A 25,939-nucleotide genomic window follows, 5' to 3' on the forward strand; every position below is an offset into this window, starting at 1 on the left:
CTCCCGCAGTCTGAAAGAGTAGCTCCCACTAGCTCCTTTTCTCTCTTAAAACACTAGAGATGATCTACACAGGCTATTTGGGCAGGGCTGTTCTCCCTTCCTCCATACTCCTTTCTCCTTGGACCCCCTCCCTTCATAATTCTCGCCCCTACTATTAGCCCCCTTTCTCTCTCTCTCTCCCTCTCTCTCGCAGTGTCAAGTGAGGGCGACATTTTCCCACACAAAACAGCACTGAACTGACTGTGAAAACAATACCGTAAAACACACTTTACTGTCCTTTCTTTTCCTTAACGATTCCAAGTCATTTCAATGAAATTGACGTCTGTGCCCAGTGGGATTTGTCAAGTGGCCACAGTTCAAGTAATAGAGGAGTTGTGTCACTAACTGCCCCCTCCTCTATTTTGTTTCCCTGTCTTTGCCCCCCCCCCCCTCCAGCCTAACAGCAGTGGCCAGGTGGGGAAGGTTCCAGGCCACTTCACCCCAGTCCTGGCCCCCTCTCCGCACCATGGCACAGTGCGACCCGTCTCTCTCTCCATGCCCGACACCAAGCCCATCACATCAGAAGGTGAGTACAACGGTGAGCTCCCTTTCCTTCTCTCTTCCTGGCACTGCAAAACCCCTCTGTATGCCATTACTGTAGCAGTTTCCATTTTGCGCACTTTATAAAGAATCAATCAATGTAATATTTTCTCATTGTGTCCATGTGTCTCTCTGTCTGTCTGTGTTTGTGTGTTTGCTCCTCCAGGATACTCAGCACCGGGCACCCCCACAGCCAATCGTTTTGTAGGACTGAGCCCTAGAGATCCGGCCTTTCTTCACCAGCAACAGGTGAGACACATTACCAGTACTCTTCTTTCACATCCTCTCCTCCCCTCTTCCTTCCCTCCTTCCCTTCCTTCCTCTCAACCTCTCCAAAAGGGATCTGAGACCACAGAGATATTTCATTCTATCTGAGAGCGAGACCTTATTGTCGGTTCTCGCATAGATACATGCGGAGTCTGAGAAGTAAAACGATCACAGAAATGAACTGTTTCTCAAAGTGCTCGCTCCAGTAAGTGACAGCACTGTAATTCTATAGTTGAGACATATACTCCCCTACGTATCTATTTGGACAGTGAAGCTAAAACTAATTTGGTTCAATAGTCCAGCATTTTGGATTTGAGATCAATTGTTTCATATAAGGCGGTAGTACAGAATGTAACTGTTTATTTGAGGGTTTTTTCGTACATATCTGTTTTCACTTATCTGATTTATTAGTGACAACATACTCCGAAACAGCCAAAACAAACTACAAATGCATCCAACAGTCACAAACTTTGTAGTCATAGTGTGCAAGGAAAATGGGACCAAATACAAAATTTTTTGACCTCTTCAATACATATAAATTAATTTGTTCAAATACTTATGACACCTTCAAATAGGGGGACTAGACACATTAAATGCTTTCATTTTTAAATGGTCAAATAGATAAGCATGTTAATACCCTCAAATAAAAAGTGACATTCTGTACTGTCACCTCATATAAAACATTTGATCTCAAATCCAAATGCTGGAGTATAGAGCCAAATTCAATGTTTTAGCTTCACTGTCCTAATAGAGCGCTTTCAGAAAGTATTCATACCCCTTGACTTTTTCCACATTTTGTTGTGTTACAGCCTGCATTTAAAATGTATTAAACTGTGATTTTGTGTCACTGGCCTACACACAATACTCTACAATGTCAATGGAATTATGTTTTTAGAAATGTTTACAAATTCATAAAAAATTCAAAGGTGAAATGTGTTGAGTCAATAAGTATTCAACCCCTTTGTCGTGGCAAGCCTAAATAAGTAAAAATGTGTTTAATAAGTCACATAATAATTTGCATGGACTCTGTGTGCAATAATAGTGTTGAACATAATTTTAAAATGACTACCACATCTCTGTACCCCACACACACAATTATCTGTTAGATCCGACAGTCGAGCAGTGAATTTCAAACACAGATTCACCCACAAAGACCAGGGAGGTTTTCCAATGCCTCACAAAGAAGGGCACTTATTGGTAGATGAGGTGGGGGGGAACAGGCATTAAATATCCCATTGAGCATGGTGAAGTTATTCATTTGGATTGTGTATCAATACACCCACTAGCTGGAGAGGAAGGAAACAGCTCAGGGATTTCACCATGAGGCCAATGGAGACTTTAAAACAGTTTCAGAGTTTAATGGCTGTGATAGAAAACTGAACACGGATCAACAACATTGTAGTTACTCCACAATACTAAATGACCGAGAGAAAAGAAGTAAGCCTGTACAGAATAAAAATATTCCATAACATGCATCATGTTTGCAATAAGGCACTAAAGTAAAACTGCGGAAAAAGTGACAAAGAAATTAGCTTTATGTTCTGAATACAAAGCGTTATATTGGGGCAAATTCAACACAACACATCACTGATTACCACTGTTCATATTTTCAAGCATGGTGGTGGCTGCATCATGTTATGGGTATGCTTGTCATCAGCAAGGACGAGGGAGTTGTTTAGGATAAAAAGAAACAGAATAGAGCTAAGCACAGAAAAAAAGCATAGAAAACCTGGTTTGGTCTGCTTTCCAACAGACACTGGGAGACAAGTTCAACTTTCAGCAGGAAAATAACCTAAAACACAAGGCCAAATATACACTGGAGTTGCTTACCAAGACGACATTTGAATGTTCTTGAGTGGCCTACTGTAGTTACAGTTTGGGCTTAAATTGACTTGAAAATCTATAGCAAGACTTGAAAATGTCTGTCTAGCAATGATCAACAACCGACTTGACCGAGGCTTTAAGAATTGTTAAAAGAATAATATGCAAATATTGTACAATCCAGGTGTGCAAAACTCTTAGACTTACCCAGAAAGACTCACAGCTGTAATCGCTGCCAAAGGTGATTCTAACGTGTATTGACTCAGGGGTGTGAATACTTATGTAAATTAGATATTTCTGTATTTAATTTTCAATAAATGTTCAAACATTTGTAAAAACATGTTTTGACTTTGTCAATATGGGGTATTGTGTGTAGATGGGTGAGCAAAAATTATAAATGTAATTCATTTTGAATTCAGGCTGTACCACAACAAAATGTGGAATAAGTCAAGGGGTATGAATACTTTCTGAAGGCACTGTAAATACGTAGGGGAGTGTTTGGGCACTTTTTTTACCATTCCATATACTGTATGTAATTCATATTTAGAAATATCTTTTACCAAATTATTTTTGGTATGGGGCAGAAAGTAAATAGAAATACAGTAATATGATGAAGGTGTAATGTGCTCTACAGTTTTCTACAAATATTTTTCTGTATGCCAATAAGTCATCACAGACATAAAAAGAGACCAGTATTCCCTTCATGCAATTTGTTTAGCTTAATTTCACAGTCCATTGAAAAACAAAATAATGGTTTCAAAAGCAAGTACAAAAGTAAGAATGTGCACACAAAGACAGACAAATATGTCAATTACTCCTCCGTCGTGGTTCAGTACCTATTCAAAAATGTGTGCTATTCTTCACATGCTGTTCTGGAAGTCACAATATTCAGCCTGAGACACGTGAACAGACAGTGTACGATACAGACCAGGGCCAGACTGTTTGGTGTTGTTGGCGTCGAGCGGTCGTCCCGGCGGCCAGACCGGGCAGATGTGGCCGTGTGGCGGCTGAATTGTGTGTGAGGTTAGGAGCATTGCGGTTGGCGAGGGTGGAAAAATGAGGCTTGGAGCGCCAGCCCCTCCTCATGAACCCCCCCCCCCCCCCCCCCCCCCCCCACACACACACACACACACACACTCACACACGCACACACACTCACACACGCTGGTCCGAGGCCAAATGTTTTCAACCATGCTTAATTTAATGCATCTGCACGCAGCTACATAATAATCAGTGGTTTTTCTTCTCCACTGTTCCTGTTGAGCGTAATGACAAAGCCTGGCCTGTATTTCTCTGCAGCTTGGTAGAGCAGGCAGAAAATGTGGTGTTTTGTTAACGATGCTATGCTTCTCTATAGCGGGGAGGACTCTTTTGGACAGCGTGTGTGTCCATGCATGTGTGGAGTTTATACGCCACATTTTTTAGTAACCTTGCTACTTCTGTCAGTTAACTCACTGAACAGCAGCTGAACTGCTGCCGATAGACTAAATAAGACCCCTTTTTTTATTTGATAGATTTCTTTCATTTATTTAACCAGGTAGGTTAATTAAGAACAATAGTTTATAATATTCTATTTTTAGTATAGTTTACATAGTATTCTTTACCCTAACGCTGCCACTGAATACTGAATTAATAGAAATAGACCTGGAGGAAATACAATACAATAGCCATTCATCATGCTAATCTTATATTAGTCAGGCTTTGTGTGTGTGTTCTGTGGTTCAGGATGATTTAAACCTAAGAAGCTAGGTCTTTTAACCTGTGGTTGATGACACTAGGCCACTGTTCCCTGTGGAGTAAACAATGTCATAGATACTCTCCTTTTGTTGTTATTGTCAGTCACCCCGGCTCTGGATAATTATTTGGTGGAGTTATGAGATGCATTGACACTTTTCTCCTGTGTGTTTAAGGGAGACCTTTGTTCTGAGGCTGGTTGGGTGGAGAGAGGAGACATACGAGGTGGATTAGTTTCACCGAGTTAAGGTGTCGTGTTTCCGATGCAGTCACAGGCGATATTCCAGAGATAAAGTGTAGTCAGAACCCCAATGTCCCCAGGGCCTATTCTACAACCCCCCCCCCCAAAACACACACCTTCCACACCCCTCCTCCTTCCAAACAACAATTCCTTGGTGGAAAATCAGTGAGGAGAAGGAAAAAAACTATTTTTCATGTCTTCTCCTTGGTTAACCCTTAAAAGGGACTGTTCCTCCACCATGTGCTCCAGTGGGAACGTTCGGTGATCAGATGACATTTGGTATTATCTGAGGCAGCCTGCTAATCCCCATTCTGCCTGCATCTGTTTTGCTAACGTTCCCCTAACGTTCCGCGGCGACGTCTTCCCTGTCCCTCTTACCGCTGCCGCTGTGATCTGGCAGTGCCGGCAGACAGATGGCGAGCCCCCCTAGAGGAGTGCTGGCAGGCCTGGCACAGAGCGTGTGGAGGAGGAGGGGGTGGGGGTGGGGGGTGGTAGAGCGTCTGGCACAGCCAGAGCGTTCTCTATGCTCAAAGCTTTGTCAGAGCAGAGCAGCAGACTGCTGGGTTGTGTAGAGGCAGTGTAGGGTGTTGGTGTGCTGTGTGGTGTATGCAGCACCCTGGCCTCTGTTACTAGTAGAAGGATAAGGCTGGAGACTTAACCATTCACTGCTGGTAGTAGAGCCTTGGTGTTGGAAGAATTAGTCTATATGATTTTAAGAAATGAAGTGACGGCCTCTGTTTATATCCTCCTTTGTGTGCGTGTGCGAGTGTGTGCATGCGTGCACGGTGGCGTCCATTTTTTGGAGTTTGTTTTTATTATTGGCTAGTTAATGCTTCCACATGGCAGATGCTTCCGCATTTTCGATACGCACAAGATAAACACAAGAACTAGAGGAAATCAGTCATTCACCTCAAGATGTAGTGCAGCAGTGAGAAACCGTTCAGTGTGGCTGTGCGTACAGGTGGCTAATGTTATCGACCATCCTAAGTGGGTTTTGAATATTCAGTGTGTGAGGATATACTGTATGATTAAACCATCTTAAGAGCTCTTCAGTTTGCCACAGCGGCGGGGAGATTGCTCACGAGGCACTTTTTCACGACGCATTACCAAATGGATGTGTTGATTGTGTTGACTAAAGGTGCAAGGTTAGCTGGGTATTGGCTGAGATGGCTCTCCACTGGATTGTGGATACGTGCGTGTGAATAATGCATGGGATAGGAGAATGTGGGATTCATGTGTGGTGGTTTCGTGTAAGTGTACATTAAGGTGTGTGTGTGTGTGTTCTTTTTGTAGAACATTAGAGACAAGCCAGCAGCCCGTATCTTACCTTCCATAATCTCATCTAGCTACCTGAGTTTCACCATAATACTGCTACTTCCATATGGGGATAGTTAGACTAGAATGTGTCTGCTATAAAAGACAGAAAGACCTCAAAGATGCTGTTTGCAGAATAGCAATGAATAATACATAGTAGCCAGTAACAACATGCATGTAACCTGTGGAATGCATGGCTCCATAGGCTAACCATAGGGAACTCCTGCCTTATACAGTAGCTGAATGACTGCCATTTTGACATGACTCACATCCTGTAAACTAACCTCTTCTTTGCTTCCAGGTCAGACTAGAAACGTAGTACTAATTGTGATGAAATTCTCCCATGTTCTTTCCCTATATTTTAACTGTAGAACGATGATCTAATGTTACTGAATGATAATGACTGTCGTATCATATGTGTTTATGTTCAGTTACAACCAGAGCTGTAACAGTTTGGGCGTAGGCCTATTTTATTTTGGGGGGGGGGCCCAGTTTGTTCTATGTTTTCAGCTTTAGGCTTTGTTTGCATGCATGACTTTGTTTCCCTAGTGACATTGTATAGTAACTTTGTGTAAGTGATATCAAAGTGAGTTGTGAGAGTTGTGCTACTGGCTCCGTGTCTGACTGCTAGGTTTATATTGACAGCTCAGGATATGTGACTGGACCATGAATCAAAACGGCAGGCATTATGGCCCCAGTGGCACTGAGGATACTTTGGGGATTGCTTGGCAAAGGTAACGTTTCCATTATTTCAAACAATCTCTCTATCACTTGTCTACAAACTGTCTGATGAAACACACACACGCACGCACACACACACACACACACACGCGCATGCGCGCGCACACACACACACACTATACTGTGTAAGTATTACCGAGTTCATTCATACCTTGATTAAAGTCTACCCTTTCAGATGTTCAGACAAAGGGTTCAACCCACACCTTTCTGCATTCCTTTCATTGCTGCCACCACAACATACCCATAAAGAATGTGAACAATCTGTTGAACATCACTCACTATCCCAGTAGGCTCTAACCCTCAGCTCATTTGTTGTAGATACAGTGTAGTCATTATGATCATTCATAGACTGCCAGAGGAATGTCAACCAAGCAATAACAGTGCCAAATAAGATATTTAAGGTATTTAGAGTGTGTTAGGTCCTAGATACAGTAGGATTAACGTTACCTGTTCACTTGTGTGTGTTACTGGACATTATCAAGGGGTATTCTGCTATCGTCTAGCATGCCTGTGTATACTACACTGTGTGACAGGGTGCTGCAGACTTTATTTGTCTGACTGGGTCTTAGATTTATGGGACATGATTTCTCCGTCCAAAGAATAGCAGGTCACAAATGGTTAACCAGTGATCCCTGTCTGTCTTTCTTTCTCTCTTTCTTTCTTTCTTTCTTTCTTTCTTTCTTTCTTTCTTTCTTTCTTTCTTTCTTTCTTTCTTTCTTTCTTTCTTTCTTTCTTTCTTTCTTTCTTTCTTTCTTCGTTCGTTCGTTCGTTCGTTCGTTCGTTCGTTCGTTCGTTCTTTCTTTCTCTCTCTCTCTCTCTCTCTCTCTCTCTGTCTTTATCTTTCTTTCTCTCTCTCCCCAATGCAACACATATTTATCTTTCATTTTTGCTCCGAGCCTTAGAAAGTCCTTGGGTTGGATGGGCTGTGTGTCACGGAAAGTTAAGCACACATAAAACATCTGTTGGAGGCCTCGGCGGTGTGACAGCTCACATAAATAGTATTCCTGCATCCCAAATGGCGCCCTCTTCTCTATGTAGTGCACTACCTAGTGCACTACCCATAGCGGAGTAACGTTTATTTTTCAATATTTTCCTCGCACTCTATTTGTTTGGTTGTACTTGAGTCTCAAACTGTTTTTAGGAGACAGTAAGCCCATCTCTTCCACCTCCACGTGCGCCCAGCTCTCCGGCTTTGTCCTCGATCCCCATTCCTCTTCCTACTTAAAGAGACACGTACCTCTGTCAATGCTCTCTCTCGTTTTCTCTCTCTCTCTCTCTCTCTCTTCCCCACTGTCTCACTCTCCTTGGAAAACATGTTAACTTCAATTTAAACAGGGCCGTGTCTGCCAGAGAACCTAGCTCAGCGTTTCCTCATTAGTTTCTCCTTGTTCTGAAAATGGTAGAACATAACTGTATAGCTAATAGGATATAGGGAGAGGCGGGCTGTGCGTGTGTGCTCTTAAAGCCTCCGTCGGGCCTACTCTGCCCTCTGTGAGGTTACAGGTTTTTTTTTGAGAGCCCCTTCTCTAGGCCTCCTAATAGACCAGTGAAGGTAAGAGGAAATATGTGCCCGAGCTGCAAGGAGGCCTCTCTCGCTCTCTCTCTCTCTCGCTGCTCTCTCTCGCTGCTCTCTCTCGCTGCTCTCTCTCTCTCTCTCGCTGCTCTCTCTCGCTGCTCTCTCTCTCTCTCTCGCTGCTCGTTCTCGCTGCTCAGACATGACTAACAGAGATTCGACTCCTGATCGTACAGTATATAGGAGCGATGAGCGCTGCAGTGAAAGAGTAACGCAATTCTTGCCATACATGATTTATTGATTCACGAGCACCGTCAGGATACCAAAATTCCGATTCATTTCCGTATACATTTGCAGTGAAGTGTGGTTTTTAATGGCTTCCATATTTTCTGTAAGAGAGTTCATAAAATCATCAGTACTGCCTCTTGAAAGATAAAGACCGCAAGAGAGAATAGCTCAAGTTTATTGTCTTCTGTTGATTTTTCCAGAAACGAAAGCATAACGAGTTGGGTGAGCTTCAGTGTCGGTCTGACAGAAACGGAATTGAAATGTTGCCGAAGAGTGCCAGGATAGATTGCTAACTGAATCTGTAGACCACGTGGTTGACAATAGAGAACTTGGCACTATATTGACCCTGACATGAACGTTCATGTCACCTGCAACATTTACTTACACCTCAGACCGAGAGATGTCTTGGTAATCTGAATCTCGGGGGTAGATGAGGTATTCCGTATTCTTCTCAGCAAAGTATTGACAGTCTAAATAACCTGGTGCATCCCCCCCCTTCGTGGACTATTGAGACATTGCATTGATTTTCTCTTCTCTGTCTTATCCTAATGCATTCACTGCTCCTTCGCACTGATAATCTCAGAGAAAGAGGAAGTATGCCATCAAATCCCTAGCGAAGGTTTGTTCAATGGATTGAGAATCTGAATGCACTGTTTTTAAGTGGCATTGTATTCAGATTACATGTGTTTGTATTGTCTTGCTCCCACTTCTGCGTCTTATATAGTCCCTCACACTAGGACCCAAAATAAAACACTCCCACACTTGCATGTTGCCGTTCGGCAGGAAATGGGTCAGCAATCCATTAAGATGCCATTAGATAATCTAATTCGGATGGCTTAATCCTTAAATGAAGCCCACTGGACACTGGAGCTCTGCTTGTGTGGAGGAGAATTAGTGTGATTTGGGGCTGTGGAGCTCTAAGATAGGGCTAAAGGAGGCCATGGGTAAAGGTAGGGGGTGACCATGGGGAAAGTTGTTTTTCTCATTAGTGATTGTGTGTGCCCTCGTCTGAAGCCACCTGCAGACCTGTGCTGGGGAAGGGAACTTGGGCTTAATAATGAATGACATCCCCAACTCAAACAAAAACGTCATCTTTTTAGTATACAAAGAGTCATTTGGAGAAATAGAATAGTAATATGGATTGACCAAAGAGAGATCCTCTAATTCTATATGTAATTGTATGGGATTGACAGTGTGATGGACTGTATAGTACCTTTTAATGTCTCTACTCTGTCTTCACCTGAGAAGGACTTTAGAGTAGGACTCGGAGTGGGAGAGAAAGAGAGGGTGTGTGTGTGTGTGTGTGTGTGTGTGTGTGTGTGTGTGTGTGTGTGTGTGTGTGTGTGTGTGTGTGTGTGTGTGTGTGTGTTAGGGAGAGGGAGAGACAAGGGAATGCTGCAGGGAACTAGCCTGCTCTGAGCTTTCTTTGTTCAGCAAGGTAGGAAAAAACGTAATCTCTCATTTCCTGTCAGATGATTTTTTGGCAGGAGAGAGAGAGAGAGGGGGAGTGAGAGAGTTAGAGAGAGTTAGAGGCAAAGAGAGAGAGAGAGAGAGTTAGAGGCAGAGAGAGAGTTAGAGGCAGAGAGAGAGTTAGAGGCAGAGAGAGTGTCAGAGGCAAATAGAGAGAGTGAGAGAGTTAGAGGCAAAGAGTGAGAGAGTTAAAGGCAAAGAGTGAGAGAGTTAGAGGCAAAGAGTGAGAGAGTTAGAGGCAGAGAGAGAGAGAGTTAGAGGCAGAGAGAGAGGTAGAGGCAGAGAGAGAGAGAGTTAGAGGCAGAGAGAGAGAGTTAGAGGCAGAGAGAGAGAGAGTTAGAGGCAGAGAGAGAGAGCGAGAGGCAGACAGAGAGAGCAAGAGGTAGAGAGAGAGCGAGAAGCAGAGAGAGAGTTAGAGGCAAAGAGAGAGAGAGTTAAAGGTAATGAGAGAGAGAGCGTTAGAGGCAAAGAGAGAGTGAGAGAGTGTTAGAGGCAACGAGAGAGAGTGGGAGAGCGGCAAAGAGAGAGAGTGAGAGAGTGTTAGAGGCAATGAGAGAGTGTTAGAGGCGGAGAGAGGCAGAGAGAGAGAGAGAGTCTTAGAGGCAGAGAGAGGCTTAGAGAGAGAGAGAGTTAGAGGCAGAGAGAGTTAGAGGCAGAGAGAGAGAGTTAGAGGCAAAGAGAGAGTTAGAGGCAGAGAGAGAGAGAGAGTTAGAGGCAGAGAGAGGGAGAGGCAGAGGCAGAGAGAGAGAGCGAGAGGCAGAGAGAGAGAGCGAGAGGCTGAGAGAGAGCGAGAGGCAGAGAGAGAGAGAGTTAGAGGCAAAGAGAGAGAGCGAGAGTTAGAGGCAGAGAGAGTTAGAGGCAAAGAGAAAGAGTGAGAGAGTTAGAGGCAAAGAGAGAGAGAGTGAGAGAGTTAGAGGCAAAGAGAGAGTGAGAGTTAGAGGAAGAGAGAGAGGGAGCGAGAGTTAGAGGCAGAGAGAAAGAGCGAGAGTTAGAGGCAAAGAGAGAGAGCGAGAGTTAGAGGCAAAGAGAGAGAGTGAGAGTTAGGCAAAGAGCGAGAGTTAGAGGCAAAGAGAGAGAGAGAGTTAGAGGCAAAGAGAGAGAGAGTTAGAGGCAAAGAGAGAGAGAGAGAGAGAGAGAGTTAGAGGCAACGAGAGAGAGAGAGAGAGTTAGAGGCAAAGAGAGAGAGAGTTAGAGGCAAAGAGAGACCGAGAGTTGGAGGCAAAGAGAGCGAGCGAGAGTTGGAGGCAGAGAGAGAGAGAGAGAGAGAGAGAGAGAGAGTTAGAGGCAGAGAGAGTGAGAGAGTTAGAGGCAAAGAGAGAGAGTTGGAGGCAAAGAGAGAGAGTTGGAGGCAAAGAGAGAGAGCGAGAGTTGGAGGCAAAGAGCGAGCGAGAGTTAGAGGCAAAGAGCGAGACAGAGCTGGAGGCAACGAGAGAGAGAGTGAGAGAGTTAGAGGCAAAGAGAGAGAGTGAGAGAGTTTGAGGCAAAGAGAGAGAGTGAGAGAGTTAGAGGCAAAGAGTGAGAGAGAGCTGGAGGCAACGAGAGAGAGTGAGAGAGTTAGAGGCAAAGCGAGAGAGTGAGAGAGTTAGAGACAAAGAGAGACAGTTGGAGACAAAGAGAGCGAGCGAGAGTTGGAGACAAAGAGAGCGAGCGAGAGTTGGAGGCAAAGAGAGCGAGCGAGAGTTGGAGGCAAAGAGAGCGAGCGAGAGTTGGAGGCAAAGAGAGCGAGCGAGAGTTGGAGGCAAAGAGAGCGAGCGAGAGTTGGAGGCAAAGAGAGCGAGCGAGAGTTGGAGGCAAAGAGAGCGAGCGAGAGTTGGAGGCAAAGAGAGCGAGCGAGAGTTGGAGGCAAAGAGAGCGAGCGAGAGTTGGAGGCAAAGAGAGCGAGCGAGAGTTGGAGACAAAGAGAGCGAGCGAGAGTTGGAGGCAAAGAGAGCGAGCGAGAGTTGGAGGCAAAGAGAGCGAGCGAGAGTTGGAGGCAAAGAGAGCGAGCGAAAGTTGGAGGCAAAGAGAGTGAGCAAGAGTTGGAGGCAAAGAGAGCGAGCGAGAGTTGGAGGCAAAGAGAGAGAGTGAGAGAGTTAGAGGCAAAGAGCAAGAGTTAGAGGCAAAGAGAGCGAGCGAGAGTTGGAGGCAGAGAGAGAGAGAGAGAGTTAGAGGCAAAGAGAGAGAGTGAGAGAGTTGGAGGCAAAGAGAGAGAGTTGGAGGCAAAGAGAGAGAGTTGGAGGCAAAGAGAGAGAGTTGGAGGCAAAGAGCGAGTTGGAGGCAAAGAGAGAGAGTTGGAGGCAAAGAGAGAGAGTTGGAGGCAAAGAGAGCGAGTTGGAGGCAAAGAGAGAGAGTTGGAGGCAAAGAGAGAGAGTTGGAGGCAAAGAGAGAGAGTTGGAGGCAAAGAGAGCGAGCGAGAGTTGGAGGCAAAGAGAGAGAGTTAGAGGCAAAGAGAGAGATTGAGAGAGTTAGAGGCAAAGAGCAAGAGTTAGAGGCAAAGAGAGCGAGCGAGAGTTGGAGGCAGAGAGAGAGAGAGAGAGAGTTAGAGGCAAAGAGAGAGAGAGTTGGAGGCAAAGAGAGAGAGTTGGAGGCAAAGAGAGAGAGTTGGAGGCAAAGAGAGAGAGTTGGAATCAAAGAGAGAGAGTTGGAGGCAAAGAGAGAGAGCGAGAGTTGGAGGGAAAGAGAGAGAGTTGGAGGCAAAGAGAGAGAGCGAGAGTTGGAGGGAAAGAGAGCGAGCGAGAGTTAGAGGCAAAGAGCGAGACAGAGCTGGAGGCAACGAGAGAGAGTGAGAGAGTTAGAGGCAAAGAGAGAGAGTGAGAGAGAGAGAGAGTGAGAGGCAAAGAGAGAGTGAGAGAGTTAGAGGCAAAGAGTGAGAGAGAGCTGGATGCAACGAGAGAGAGTGAGAGAGTTAGAGGCAAAGAGAGAGAGTGAGAGAGTTAGGGACAAAGAGAGACAGTTGGAGACAAAGAGAGCGAGCGAGAGTTGGAGTCAAAGAGAGCGAGCGAGAGTTGGAGGCAAAGAGAGCGAGCGAGAGTTGGAGGCAAAGAGAGCGAGCGAGAGTTGGAGGCAAAGAGAGCGAGCGAGAGTTGGAGGCAAAGAGAGCGAGCGAGAGTTAGAGGCAAAGAGAGAGAGTGAGAGAGTTAGAGGCAAAGAGAGAGAGTGAGAGAGTTAGAGGCATAGAGAGAGAGTTAGAGGCAAAGTGAGCGAGCGAGAGTTGGAAGCAAAGAGAGCGAGCGAGAGTTGGAGGCAAAGAGAGTGAGCGAGAGTTGGATGCAAAGAGAGCGAGCGAGAGTTGGAGGCAAAGAGAGAGTGAGAGAGTTAGAGGCAAAGAGAGCGAGCGGGAGTTGGAGGCAAAGAGAGCGAGCGAGAGTTGGAGGCAAAGAGAGCGAGCGAGAGTTGGAGGCAAAGAGAGCGAGCGAGAGTTGGAGGCAAAGAGAGCGAGCGAGAGTTGGACGCAAAGAGAGCGAGCGAGAGTTGGAGGCAAAGAGAGCGAGCGAGAGTTAGAGGCAAAGAGAGAGAGTGAGAGAGTTAGAGGCAAAGAGAGAGAGTTAGAGGCAAAGTGAGCGAGCGAGAGTTGGAAGCAAAGAGAGCGAGCGAGAGTTGGAGGCAAAGAGAGTGAGCGAGAGTTGGATGCAAAGAGAGCGAGCGAGAGTTGGAGGCAAAGAGAGCGAGCGAGAGTTGGAGGCAAAGAGAGCGAGCGAGAGTTGGAGGCAAAGAGAGCGAGCGAGAGTTGGACGCAAAGAGAGCGAGCGAGAGTTGGAGGCAAAGAGAGCGAGCGAGAGTTAGAGGCAAAGAGAGAGAGTGAGAGAGTTAGAGGCAAAGAGAGAGAGTGAGAGAGTTAGAGGCAAAGAGAGAGAGTTAGAGGCAAAGTGAGCGAGCGAGAGTTGGAAGCAAAGAGAGCGAGCGAGAGTTGGAGGCAAAGAGAGTGAGCGAGAGTTGGATGCAAAGAGAGCGAGCAAGAGTTGGAGGCAAAGAGCGAGCGAGAGTTAGAGGCAAAGAGAGAGAGTGAGAGAGTTTGAGGCAAAGAGAGAGAGTGAGAGAGTTAGAGGCAAAGAGTGAGAGAGAGCTGGAGGCAACGAGAGAGAGTGAGAGAGTTAGAGGCAAAGCGAGAGAGTGAGAGAGTTAGAGACAAAGAGAGACAGTTGGAGACAAAGAGAGCGAGCGAGAGTTGGAGACAAAGAGAGCGAGCGAGAGTTGGAGGCAAAGAGAGCGAGCGAGAGTTGGAGGCAAAGAGAGCGAGCGAGAGTTGGAGGCAAAGAGAGCGAGCGAGAGTTGGAGGCAAAGAGAGCGAGCGAGAGTTGGAGGCAAAGAGAGCGAGCGAGAGTTGGAGGCAAAGAGAGCGAGCGAGAGTTGGAGACAAAGAGAGCGAGCGAGAGTTGGAGGCAAAGAGAGCGAGCGAGAGTTGGAGGCAAAGAGAGCGAGCGAGAGTTGGAGGCAAAGAGAGCGAGCGAAAGTTGGAGGCAAAGAGAGCGAGCGAGAGTTGGAGGCAAAGAGAGCGAGCGAGAGTTGGAGGCAAAGAGAGAGAGTGAGAGAGTTAGAGGCAAAGAGCAAGAGTTAGAGGCAAAGAGAGCGAGCGAGAGTTGGAGGCAGAGAGAGAGAGAGAGAGAGTTAGAGGCAAAGAGAGAGAGTGAGAGAGTTGGAGGCAAAGAGAGAGAGTTGGAAGCAAAGAGAGAGAGTTGGAGGCAAAGAGAGAGAGTTGGAGGCAAAGAGAGAGTTGGAGGCAAAGAGAGAGAGTTGGAGGCAAAGAGAGAGAGTTGGAGGCAAAGAGAGCGAGAGAGTTAGAGGCAAAGAGAGAGAGTTGGAGGCAAAGAGAGAGAGTTGGAGGCAAAGAGAGAGAGTTGGAGGCAAAGAGAGCGAGCGAGAGTTGGAGGCAAAGAGAGAGAGTTAGAGGCAAAGAGAGAGATTGAGAGAGTTAGAGGCAAAGAGCAAGAGTTAGAGGCAAAGAGAGCGAGCGAGAGTTGGAGGCAGAGAGAGAGAGAGAGAGTTAGAGGCAAAGAGAGAGAGTTGGAGGCAAAGAGAGAGAGTTGGAGGCAAAGAGAGAGAGTTGGAGGCAAAGAGAGAGAGTTGGAATCAAAGAGAGAGAGTTGGAGGCAAAGAGAGAGAGCGAGAGTTGGAGGCAAAGAGCGAGACAGAGCTGGAGGCAACGAGAGAGAGTGAGAGAGTTAGAGGCAAAGAGAGAGAGTGAGAGAGAGAGAGTGAGAGGCAAAGAGAGAGTGAGAGAGTTAGAGGCAAAGAGTGAGAGAGAGCTGGAGGCAACGAGAGAGAGTGAGAGAGTTAGAGGCAAAGAGAGAGAGTGAGAGAGTTAGAGGCATAGAGAGAGAGTTAGAGGCAAAGTGAGCGAGCGAGAGTTGGAAGCAAAGAGAGCGAGCGAGAGTTGGAGGCAAAGAGAGTGAGCGAGAGTTGGATGCAAAGAGAGCGAGCGAGAGTTGGAGGCAAAGAGAGAGTGAGAGAGTTAGAGGCAAAGAGAGCGAGCGGGAGTTGGAGGCAAAGAGAGCGAGCGAGAGTTGGAGGCAAAGAGAGCGAGCGAGAGTTGGAGGCAAAGAGAGCGAGCGAGAGTTGGAGGCAAAGAGAGCGAGCGAGAGTTGGAGGCAAAGAGAGCGAGCGAGAGTTGGACGCAAAGAGAGCGAGCGAGAGTTGGACGCAAAGAGAGCGAGCGAGAGTTGGAGGCAAAGAGAGAGAGTGAGAGAGTTAGAGGCAAAGAGAGAGAGTTAGAGGCAAAGTGAGCGAGCGAGAGTTGGAAGCAAAGAGAGCGAGCGAGAGTTGGAGGCAAAGAGAGTGAGCGAGAGTTGGATGCAAAGAGAGCGAGCGAGAGTTGGAGGCAAAGAGAGCGAGCGAGAGTTGGAGGCAAAGAGAGCGAGCGAGAGTTGGAGGCAAAGAGAGCGAGCGAGAGTTGGACGCAAAGAGAGCGAGCGAGAGTTGGAGGCAAAGAGAGCGAGCGAGAGTTAGAGGCAAAGAGAGAGAGTGAGAGAGTTAGAGGCAAAGAGAGAGAGTGAGAGAGTTAGAGGCAAAGAGAGAGAGTTAGAGGCAAAGTGAGCGAGCGAGAGTTGGAAGCAAAGAGAGCGAGCGAGAGTTGGAGGCAAAGAGAGTGAGCGAGAGTTGGATGCAAAGAGAGCGAGCGAGAGTTGGAGGCAAAGAGAGCGAGCGAGAGTTGGAGGCAAAGAGAGCGAGCGAGAGTTGGATGCAAAGAGAGCGAGCGAGAGTTGGAAGCAAAGAGAGCGAGCGAGAGTTGGAGGCAAAGAGAGCGAGCGAGAGTTGGAGGCAAAGAGAGCGAGCGAGAGTTGGAGGCAAAGAGAGCGAGCGAGAGTTGGAGGCAAAGAGAGCGAGCGAGAGTTGGAGGCAAAGAGAGCGAGCGAGAGTTGGAGGCAAAGAGAGCGAGCGAGAGTTGGACGCAAAGAGAGCGAGCGAGAGTTGGAGGCAAAGAGAGCGAGCGAGAGTTGGAGGCAAAGAGAGCGAGCGAGAGTTGGAGGCAAAGAGAGCGAGCGAGAGAGTTAGAGGAACAGAGAGAGAGTGAGAGAGTTAGAGGAACAGAGAGAGAGTGAGAGAGTTAGAGGCAAAGAGAGCGAGCGAGAGTTGGAGGCAAAGAGAGCGAGCGAGAGTTAGAGGCAAAGAGAGAAAGAGAGAGTTAGGGGCAAAGAGCGAGAGTTGGAGGCAAAGAGAGAGAGCGAGAGTTGGAGGCAAAGAGAGCGAGCGAGAGTTAGAGGCAAAGAGAGAGAGTGAGCGAGTTAGAGGCAAAGAGAGAGAGTGAGAGAGTTAGAGGCAAAGAGAGAGAGTGAGAGAGTTAGAGGCAAAGAGAGAGAGTTAGAAGCAAAGTGAGCGAGCGAGAGTTGGAAGCAAAGAGAGCGAGCGAGAGTTGGAGGCAAAGAGAGTGAGCGAGAGTTGGAGGCAAAGAGAGTGAGCGAGAGTTGGAGGCAAAGAGAGCGAGCGAGAGTTGGAGGCAAAGAGAGCGAGCGAGAGTTGGAGGCAAAGAGAGCGAGCGAGAGTTGGAGGCAAAGAGAGCGAGCGAGAGTTGGAGGCAAAGAGAGCGAGCGAGAGTTGGAGGCAAAGAGAGCGAGCGAGAGAGTTAGAGGAACAGAGAGAGAGTGAGAGAGTTAGAGGAACAGAGAGAGAGTGAGAGAGTTAGAGGCAAAGACAGCGAGCGAGAGTTGGAGGCAAAGAGAGAGAGCGAGAGAGTTAGAGGAACAGAGAGAGAGTGAGAGAGTTAGAGGCAAAGACAGCGTGCGAGAGTTGGAGGCAAAGAGAGCGAGCGAGAGTTGGAGGCAAAGAGAGCGAGCGAGAGTTAGAGGCAAAGAGAGAAAGAGAGAGTTAGGGGCAAAGAGCGAGAGTTGGAGGCAAAGAGAGAGAGCGAGAGTTGGAGGAAAAGAGAGCGAGAGAGTTGGAGGCAAAGAGAGCGAGCGAGAGTTGGAGGCAAAGAGAGCGAGCGAGAGTTGGAGGCAAAGAGATCGAGCGAGAGTTGGAGGCAAAGAGAGAGAGTGAGAGAGTTAGAGGCAAAGAGAGAGAGGGAGAGAAATGAAGAGTGAGAATGATGAAGGGAAGGGGTCCAAAGAGAAAGCAGTAAGGAGGAGGAGAAAAAAACCTGCCCAAATAGCCTGTGTAGATCATCTCTGGTGTTTTAACCCTTTATAGGACTGGATCTGGCTTCCAACATTTTCCACTTACAAATGTAGTTGTCAAATTTCTCTCGCTCTCTTTCTTTCTTTCATTCTTATTCTCTTTCTCTCTCCTTCCCTCCTCTCCTTCTCTCTTTTTTCCTTTACTTGTTTTATTTTCTAAGGAGTCTGTTCCCCTTAGAAACATGTATTAAATATGTGGTTCCCATTGATTTTAGTTGAGGCTGAGCCACTAGGAGAAGTTTTTTGTATAAAATGCAGACCAGATCATTAGACACCATTCATGGACACAGACAGACAGTCGTGTCAGATGGGATAGCCTCAGGGGGGAATTAAGTCTGTGTTTCACCATATCCGGTCCCCACTCCTCTCCTCTTCCCCCGTTAGCTCGTCTTCCTATCCCACTGACAACAATAATCAACTTTTTTCCCCCTCTCTCTTTATCGAGGAAGTCTTACACCTGCATGGAAACAGTGGAGGGACTTGGTTAACCTACATAACCTTTCAAACATATCCCTCATTCTTTGCACCCCAAACGATAAAACCCGCTCCTGTCTAGTGTCTGTATACCAGGCTCTGTATATAGTGTTGGCCTATAATGTAGCAATTGTGCAAGACAGGTATTTCAGATGTAGTGGGTAGTGGGGGTAATTGATTCATTATTCAACGTGTACGTATCATTGAGCCCCTTGAGAACAACACACTGTTTGTTTCGCAGGCAGGCCGCGTTTTCAGTTTGCGCCTCCTGCGAACAATCGCTGTGTTGTGTTGCATTAGCGTGCGTTGAATAGGGATGGGGCGGATTTGTAAAGACCCCAACCCCGTTCTGTAGCACCATTGATCGACATGGAGAGGGTCTGTTGATATGGAATTAGGTGTGATCCTCGCTTGACATCCTTCTCAGAGGAATCGGTGGAAAACACCGGAAGCGCTTTGTTTGACTGTGTCCCCCTCGAACCATAGACTGATTAGACTAGACATAAGGCCTTTACATCATTCTTCCTGGGTAAAGCAAATGCACTGGGCACACACTGGTTGAATCAACATTGTTTCCACGTCATTTCAAGGGAATTACATTGAACCAACGTGGAATCGACGTTGAATTGATGTCTGTGCCCGGTGGGAAGTGATTGGGGAAGAGGGATGAGTCTATAGTGGACTTGGGACATGCTGTTGTCAAATGGTCTGCGTGAACATTTTGTTGAAATAGTTTTAGGGGATATTCATTAAACATTGCCATAGAATCGTAGAAATGCGATCGGCGGTGCATAATAATGACGGATGTTAACAAAACATAATGCTAATTACTCAGAATTGTGTTCTGCCTAACAAAATAATTGGGTAGTTGAATGTGGTTTTTAACATTATGAATGAACCCTTTTGTCTTTTTTTCTCCCCCTCAGCTGACTATCCCTCTAAAGTGTAACTGTTCATTTAATAGTGATGTGTTACAGTATAAATGTAATGACTTGCTGCAGAGCATTTCATCATTGTGCGTGTAGAGCATCAGATTGGTGCTGTTGTCTTATCTCTACTCATGCTTTCAAAAGCTTCCGATGCTCAAATGAAGGTGACTCAAAACCCGCTTCTGTTCTCTCCCTTCTCTCTCTGTTGTGTTTCCATAGTCCTGGTACCTGGGCGAGCTTAGTTCCATTCCAAGTCACGAACGGGACTCCGATTCTGCCAACAAATGTCCACCAGAACTACAGCATAAACATCATTGGTGAACCCCCCCTCCTCCACACAGAGGCAGAGAACTGAAGACCCGTCGGGGGGGGGGGGGGAGCAAGAAGTGTCGGCAACGGGGGAAATAATCAGCAAGCAGCACTTAAAACAATTGTGTTTGTCCTTTGTCCTTTGTCCCCCCTCCCCTCCACCCTTTCCTCCCCAAACCTCTCCTCCCATCGGGACATTGGCCAAGAAGACTTGAGTTGGTTTGGAGCGAATCTGATCCGGTCTGCTCTAGCTAACCCTATGCCATGCCAGTCAGTCATTGTGTGAGAAGAGACTTTCCATTCAAAATGCTGTGACGTATTCTGTACAAAAACATTTAGATGCCTTAATATTTAGCATGAGAACTCTTAGTCTGATGGTGGTCTTCTTCTTCTTCATTCTGTTGTTGGGAGTTTTTAACCTTGGTTTACAAACAGGGGAAGTGATCTGAAACACACAAAGGCTGGCTGGTAGTACATTACCCGACTGTAAGTTATTCAACTCTGACCTTTACCCCTTCTGCAGAAGAGGCTCCCATGTCAAACTATTGACTATGTAACCATAGGAACAAATTGTGAATTCAGTGTTGTTTTTTTTCTTCTTTGATTTCAGTTTACTGTGATACAATTTTTATTTTGTCTGAAACTCGTTATCCTGTTGATTCTGTACTGCTATCCACTTAAAAGTTAGTTATACTCCTTAGAGTTGTGAACTCTTACTATGGTAAAAAAAAAGAAGAGAAAAACACTATATTTTTAGGTTAGAGATTTGACCCGTTTTTTAAGAATTCGTATCTCCTTTAGAAAAGGATAAAAAAAAGACAAAAAATGATCTAAAAATCTCGAAAGAGGCAAGTGCAATTTAATTTTTGAAGGGAAGCTATGTCTGTCAGCCCTAAGACTCTAAAGGAAGGAGGGTAAATATGAAACTTTGTTGTTTGAGATACGTAAACGTAAAAAAGTTTAAAAAAACAAACATTTGATTTGATTTCAGTCGCATTTCCGTGTATCTAAATATGGAAAGAAAAGAATACTAAGCCTGAAATGCAGTGATGTGTTTGAAGGTGCGCATTAAGCTACCTGTGCAGAACTGAATATGAACAAGCCAGCACTTCTATTAAGCCCTACTCAGTCTCACGGGGAGCTTTTTATTTATTGAAACACACGTAGTGTATAAAATGGCATCTGAAATCAATAACATATGCATTTGGCCATCAGCTTATGAAGCTTGTGTTTATAATATGACTTGACGAGAAAAAAAGAATGCAGGCTGTTAAAGTCATTCACGAAAATGTATGTGTATGTCGAAAAATCTACACTTTTGTGCAACCCTGAACCTTCAAGGTTGCAGAGGGTTGCACATTTTGCTTCTTGAACACTCACATCCCAGATACAGTGGTGGCAGTCCCTGAAATCTAGAATTGTGCACGGCAGGTCTATTGCCTTGGCCTCTCTCCAAGTCCAGATATATTTCTATGACAAATCTCTCCAATACTCTTCATTTGCACGATGACATACTTGTCCACATTACGTGCCTTGCCTTTTGAATATAGAGACATCACTACACTTGTTTTTTTGCTGCATTTATTACCATTATAGAAAAGAAATTAACATTTTTATGATAAGATAATTGTTTTGTACTCTGAATGAAAATTGTGACATTGTTGATTTGTAACTTTCATTTACTACTTTATCTCACAGTTACATTGCATATCAAGGCTGTGTATCGTCGCCGTTTTAAAGTTTATAATCAACCATCATTATTTTTCAGTATTTTCGGTGGTTTTTTAATAACCTTTAATTTTTGTTGTTATCGTTTTTGTCATTTCGTTTTTGTTTTTCATCTTCCAGTTACTATCGAGGAGGGAGGAATTCAGATGTATGAAAATTATGCAATACCAACTTTTGCCTATGTAGGTAGTGCTTATAGATACGTCAACTATTAGAGGCTAGTTTGGAGACTATTGTAATGCATTTATTTTGTTGATATCGTTGTTGTTGTTGTTGTTGTTGTTGTTTTCCTTTTTTTAATTGACCAAAGTGGGGACTGCTTTCTATGCAGTGTATGACAAGGTCTTTTTTAGTGTACTGAGAGATGGAGAGACATGTTTCAGTGCGTTTTGAATTCTTGGTGGGGGAGGGAGGGGGTATTTTTTCTAACCTTACAGTTTGTCTGTTAAGAATGCACCCGTATAGTCTCATCTGGCTGCAAAGTCACTGATCTGTCTACTGTGACAAAATGTACTATTTTCTTTCAACTTCCCATCTGGGGTGCTAGCATGTGACATTGACTAAGCTCATTTTCACAGGAGAGACGGCTTGACTTGAGTGTGACAATCATTTAAAAAAATAATTCAGGAGAGGAACACGTTAACCTTAGTCAGACCCGCAATTTCAAACTGAAATCATACTGGGTACTTGTGAAAAGCCAACACTTTGATCATACTACTTGTATGCAGGAAGCTATATTAGCATTAACCCTTAACAATCATCTAAGCCATTCTATCAGTCGCTGTGTGCAATTCCCAAGTAGATGCCTTAAACTATATATAAAGTTACCTGTTACACATGCGCTACAATCAACAAACTGACAAATGCTTGTGAGGTCGGTCAAATCAGTCTAAAGAAAGTATTTGGAAGTAGTCAAATTTATGCACTAGATCTCAGGCGTTACGTGGCATTAAGAATTCTAATGATAACTCTCCCACTTTGTAATATGAGAAACTACTTTTATAACTCAAATAGACACTATCCATAGTGATGTTTGTTACCTGTTGCACTCTATCCCAACAATTGTGAAAGTTCTTACCTGCTTAATTCGAAGAAAGGTACTGTATTACATACCCAACACTTTTTGAGAGGCCAGAAAGTATATAAAACGTATTAAACTCAAGTCAAGCTTATTCTCTCCTCCTTCACCAAGATACTTATTCTGATTTTGTGAAGAAAAAAACATTACAAAAACAAAAGCCACCCCGTTCTATGTGCACTGTTCTGCCTTTTTTTGTGTGAAAACATAAGTGCTTTGCAGCCTCTGGCCATTGGAGACCCCACTGAAGGGCATTTTCCCTGAGTCAAGTGCGATAGAAACGTGTCAGACGCGGTGTTGATATTTTGGGTAGAAGACTGTGTGTATATAAAGGTGAATACTGTGGTGGCGTCGATAGCAGTAGTCTTTTGGGGTCAGTTTGTGAGTAATGTGTGTTTTGAGAATGTGTGAGTATGCATGTGTGTGCTTGTAAGAGAGAATGTAAGAGGGATAGAGAGGGTGAAACTACACAGCGAGCGAAGATGAGGGTATTTCTATTGAGAAGCCTGCCTTATAGGCAGGAGTTTGTACACTGTAGTCTTTTTCAAGATTTTTCTTTGACGCCCTTGTTTGTAAATGTTTTCAAACATCTTGGGGAATATGAGTCAATTCCATTTTATGAAAAAAAGAAAAAACAATGAATTGGTTGCGGAGGCAGGACTTGAGTTACAACTCTCCAGCTTTCCCCAAATAATCGAAAATAAAAGTATTTTATCAATTTTCCATATTCCTGTATTTAGGGGAAGTATCCTATACAGAACCCTAAAATGTAAAAAAAAATATATCTGTTTTTTTAAATTGTGTTTAGTGCTTATAAACTTTCCATTTTGGAAACATTTCAGTAATATTTGAAATTCTTGTTTTTGTTAGTGTGGCCATAGTACAGAGTGTGATGTGATTATGTGGTTTTGAATCCATGTCGGAGAGCGAGAGAAATAGAGGTTTGATTGGGGTTCTATGTTTAACGGTAGGGGATATCTATTCATGTCACTTTACAATAAAGTCACCTGATTTGAGCCTACCACCAGTGAATACCAGGGTAACGTCTTAAGTGACATCATAGGTTGTTCTACTGTGCTAAAGTGTGTTGTGTCAATCGTACGTAAGTCCTCCTTTAGAAATGTGCCGTATAGCGTTTCGCTCAGAAAAATCGTAATTACAGGATGATGCAACAATCTGTGAGAAGTTTGGCGCTAGCATTTGACAATGTTTTGATATGTCTATTAGGGTTTTGGAACAGGCATGTGTATGCAACATCAAGCAAGTAGTTCCGCTGTGAGGATTGGTTGATGTAAGTCCTTTGTGGCCCCCAGGCATCACACATTTTTGCACTTTCCATAATTTAACCTACATTTGATTCAAGCCCTTCAAGTACTCGTATAGAAATTGCCCTTAGATTCTCCAGACCTTTTATATCAGTGTTTCACTCATGGTATATCTTTCATAGATAGGTATTGCCAGTTTTTTTTTTGCACATATTTTTTAAGGTAATATTTATTTTCAAAGGGCTACTTTAATTTGATCATCTCTGGACAGTATGTACACAGGTGAAACCGTTTTCACAGAATGACATGTAGGCCTACGGATAAGAAAGGCTTGGTAGAGATGAGTATTATTCAATATTCAGTAATGATTGTTGAAAGCTATCCATGGTCAACCATTCAGTTAGTACCTTATGCAAGGAGGACCAGTGGCAATCATGCAATATCTGTGTAGTTCTAGTTACTGAATGTTTAGTGCTCTAGGGACTAAGAGGACAGATGGATGGCCGAAAACGCTTTCAGGAGGTGTGTTTTTACGCAAGCAATAGACGTGTTCCATGTATTGGTTATTAACATCAGGTTGTTGTTGTAAGCAGGAAACATAAAAACCAGCATTTTATGTATTATTAATCACCAAACAAAATATATTATTAATTCAGTGCCTGTTCAAGCTCACCGTGTCAGTGGAGTGTCCATTGTTAATAAATCTGAAATCTGAAAAAGTTCAACAACTTAAAATGAAGCGGTGTGTGTGGGGCGCCTTGGCGTGTTCTCCCAAATCTTTTGTTTTTGTTTGTTGTTTTGTTTTGAGATGTGGTTCACAAGAGCGTTTTTTTTGTGCTTCATTCATTTGAAGGTCTTGGTCAACTGGGTGCGCACGTCTCATGCTTGCTCTTTGAGGGGAATAAACTATGTGTACACGTCATTTGGACAGTGTATTTATTTGGATTGTCAAATGCTACATTATGTAAACTAATGTCATTTAGAAACGAATGCTTGCCAACTTCTCCGCAGGGTTGACTTCTTATGGGTCTTGTGGCACTTTTACTCCCTCTGTGCACACATTATTACGATGGCAAATCACTTCAAGGTGAATTAAAAAACACAACAACAACAACAACACCAATGAAATAATGTAACAGTCTCCAGTAGGGAATTGTAGTAACACTGCAGGTGTGTGCAAAAGGTCTATGTATGTATTGAATGTACGTTTTAGAGAACTTTTGAAATCTTTTTGTTTATATCTTGTTATTTTACAGTTTAGGAACCACAGGTATCCGTTGTGAACTGTATAGCGAAGGCCTTGATATCCCTTCTTTTTTTTATTGATTTTACAACTTTAAAGCAGTAGGCAATGCCTTTGAGATGGTTACATTTGGTGCAGGGGCTAAAATTGCCACAAGATTAAAATCAATGTAAATAAGGCTCAACATTTTTGTGATTGTTACTGTAATATCCAGCCTATACTGCTAGCAGCTGTTTTTACTGCAGTCAATTACTGGAAGTGGATATATTTCCTATGCAAAACTGTTTAAACAATAAAATGAGCTATGCTACAAAAATGTCTGTTGTATTATGTCTTCTCTGTGTCAGTCAAACATCTCAGGACTACATACTTCCATACAACTGTACATTTGTCTTTTGAAATAGTTACTTTGTTTTAAGTCAACAGTTGGAGACACTCACTTGGCTAAATGACAAAACCCAAAGCGTAATAACTGTTCTCTGGTTGAGACATCAATCACAATGAATGAGACAACATGCCTAGAGCATCAACTGACTTCATCACTGCATTCAAAAGGCTTGCAGCCATTTTTATTTTATGAAACAGTTTGAGTGCAAGGAAAGGGGGAAGATTGGTATGGAGAAGTTGTATGGTTATATTTCAAGCTAATTGGTTAACTTTGTGGGTGTCAACACATGAGCCATTTTAACTTGGAATGTTCTGATATATGTTGAGTTGTGAGCTGACTGCAGACAGAGGAGCTAGTGATGTAATTCCCCATGTGGGTCACTATGACACGACCAGTCGTTACTCAACAAAAATTACTTATTACTTCTTTCAACAATAACAAATTAGTTTACTTATTACTCCCTGGGAAAAGTAATTAGTTACACTAATCGTTATATTACTTTTGCGTTACACCCAAAACGTTGCGTGTCCTCACTCAGTAGAACAATGTCAATGTTATGTAGGCCAAACACCAACACAAGTAACCTAATAATGACAGACAAAATCTACTATACACCCAGCTACAAGCTTGTTCAGCTTTCCCTGGGTTACAGCCTTGGTTGTTTGGATGAGGTAGGCCTACAGTTAACTTCAGCAGCAGTGATCAGGCCTCAGGGGTCTATCGCTACGAGTTTTGTCTTGGCGTGTTACTTTTGCAGGTGCTTCAAGAGATTGGAAGTTGTGTTTCTAGCAGTGGAGAGGTGTTTCTCACCTGGGCACAGTTGACGTTTAACAGTTATATTCAATTTGTCTTCTTAACAAATCAAAGTAATGGGAGTACTTCCAAGCGGAGAACATGTTTCAGACACCATTTTTCATCTCCCTTACTAAAGCAGAGTAATGCGTGCGTAAACCGGAACTTGGCGAGAGGAC

The 25,939-nt window shown here is 44.4% G+C and overlaps 1 protein-coding gene across 6 annotated transcripts in view; it reads left to right on the forward strand.

Moving 5' to 3' along the window:
* LOC106577586 (nuclear factor 1 B-type) overlaps positions 1 to 24,898 on the forward strand; it is an 85,641-nt gene extending 60,743 nt beyond the window's left edge. For 3 of the 6 annotated variants that reach the window (XM_014155761.3, XM_014155762.3, XM_014155759.3), the window contains 4 exons: positions 436 to 577; positions 746 to 828; positions 6,602 to 6,690; positions 19,177 to 24,898. In XM_014155761.3, the coding sequence (XP_014011236.1) occupies positions 436 to 577; positions 746 to 828; positions 6,602 to 6,690; positions 19,177 to 19,312 (450 nt within the window). In that variant the 3' untranslated portion in view covers positions 19,313 to 24,898. The remainder of the gene's footprint in view (positions 1 to 435; positions 578 to 745; positions 829 to 6,601; positions 6,691 to 19,176) is intronic. The other 3 variants (XM_014155760.3, XM_014155763.3, XM_014155764.3) reach the window with 3 other exon arrangements.
* The last annotated feature ends 1,041 nt before the right edge of the window (positions 24,899 to 25,939 follow it).

The sequence above is a fragment of the Salmo salar genome, chromosome 18 (genome assembly GCF_965601325.2).
Source record: "Salmo salar chromosome 18, fSalSal1, whole genome shotgun sequence".
NCBI lineage: Eukaryota > Metazoa > Chordata > Actinopteri > Salmoniformes > Salmonidae > Salmo > Salmo salar.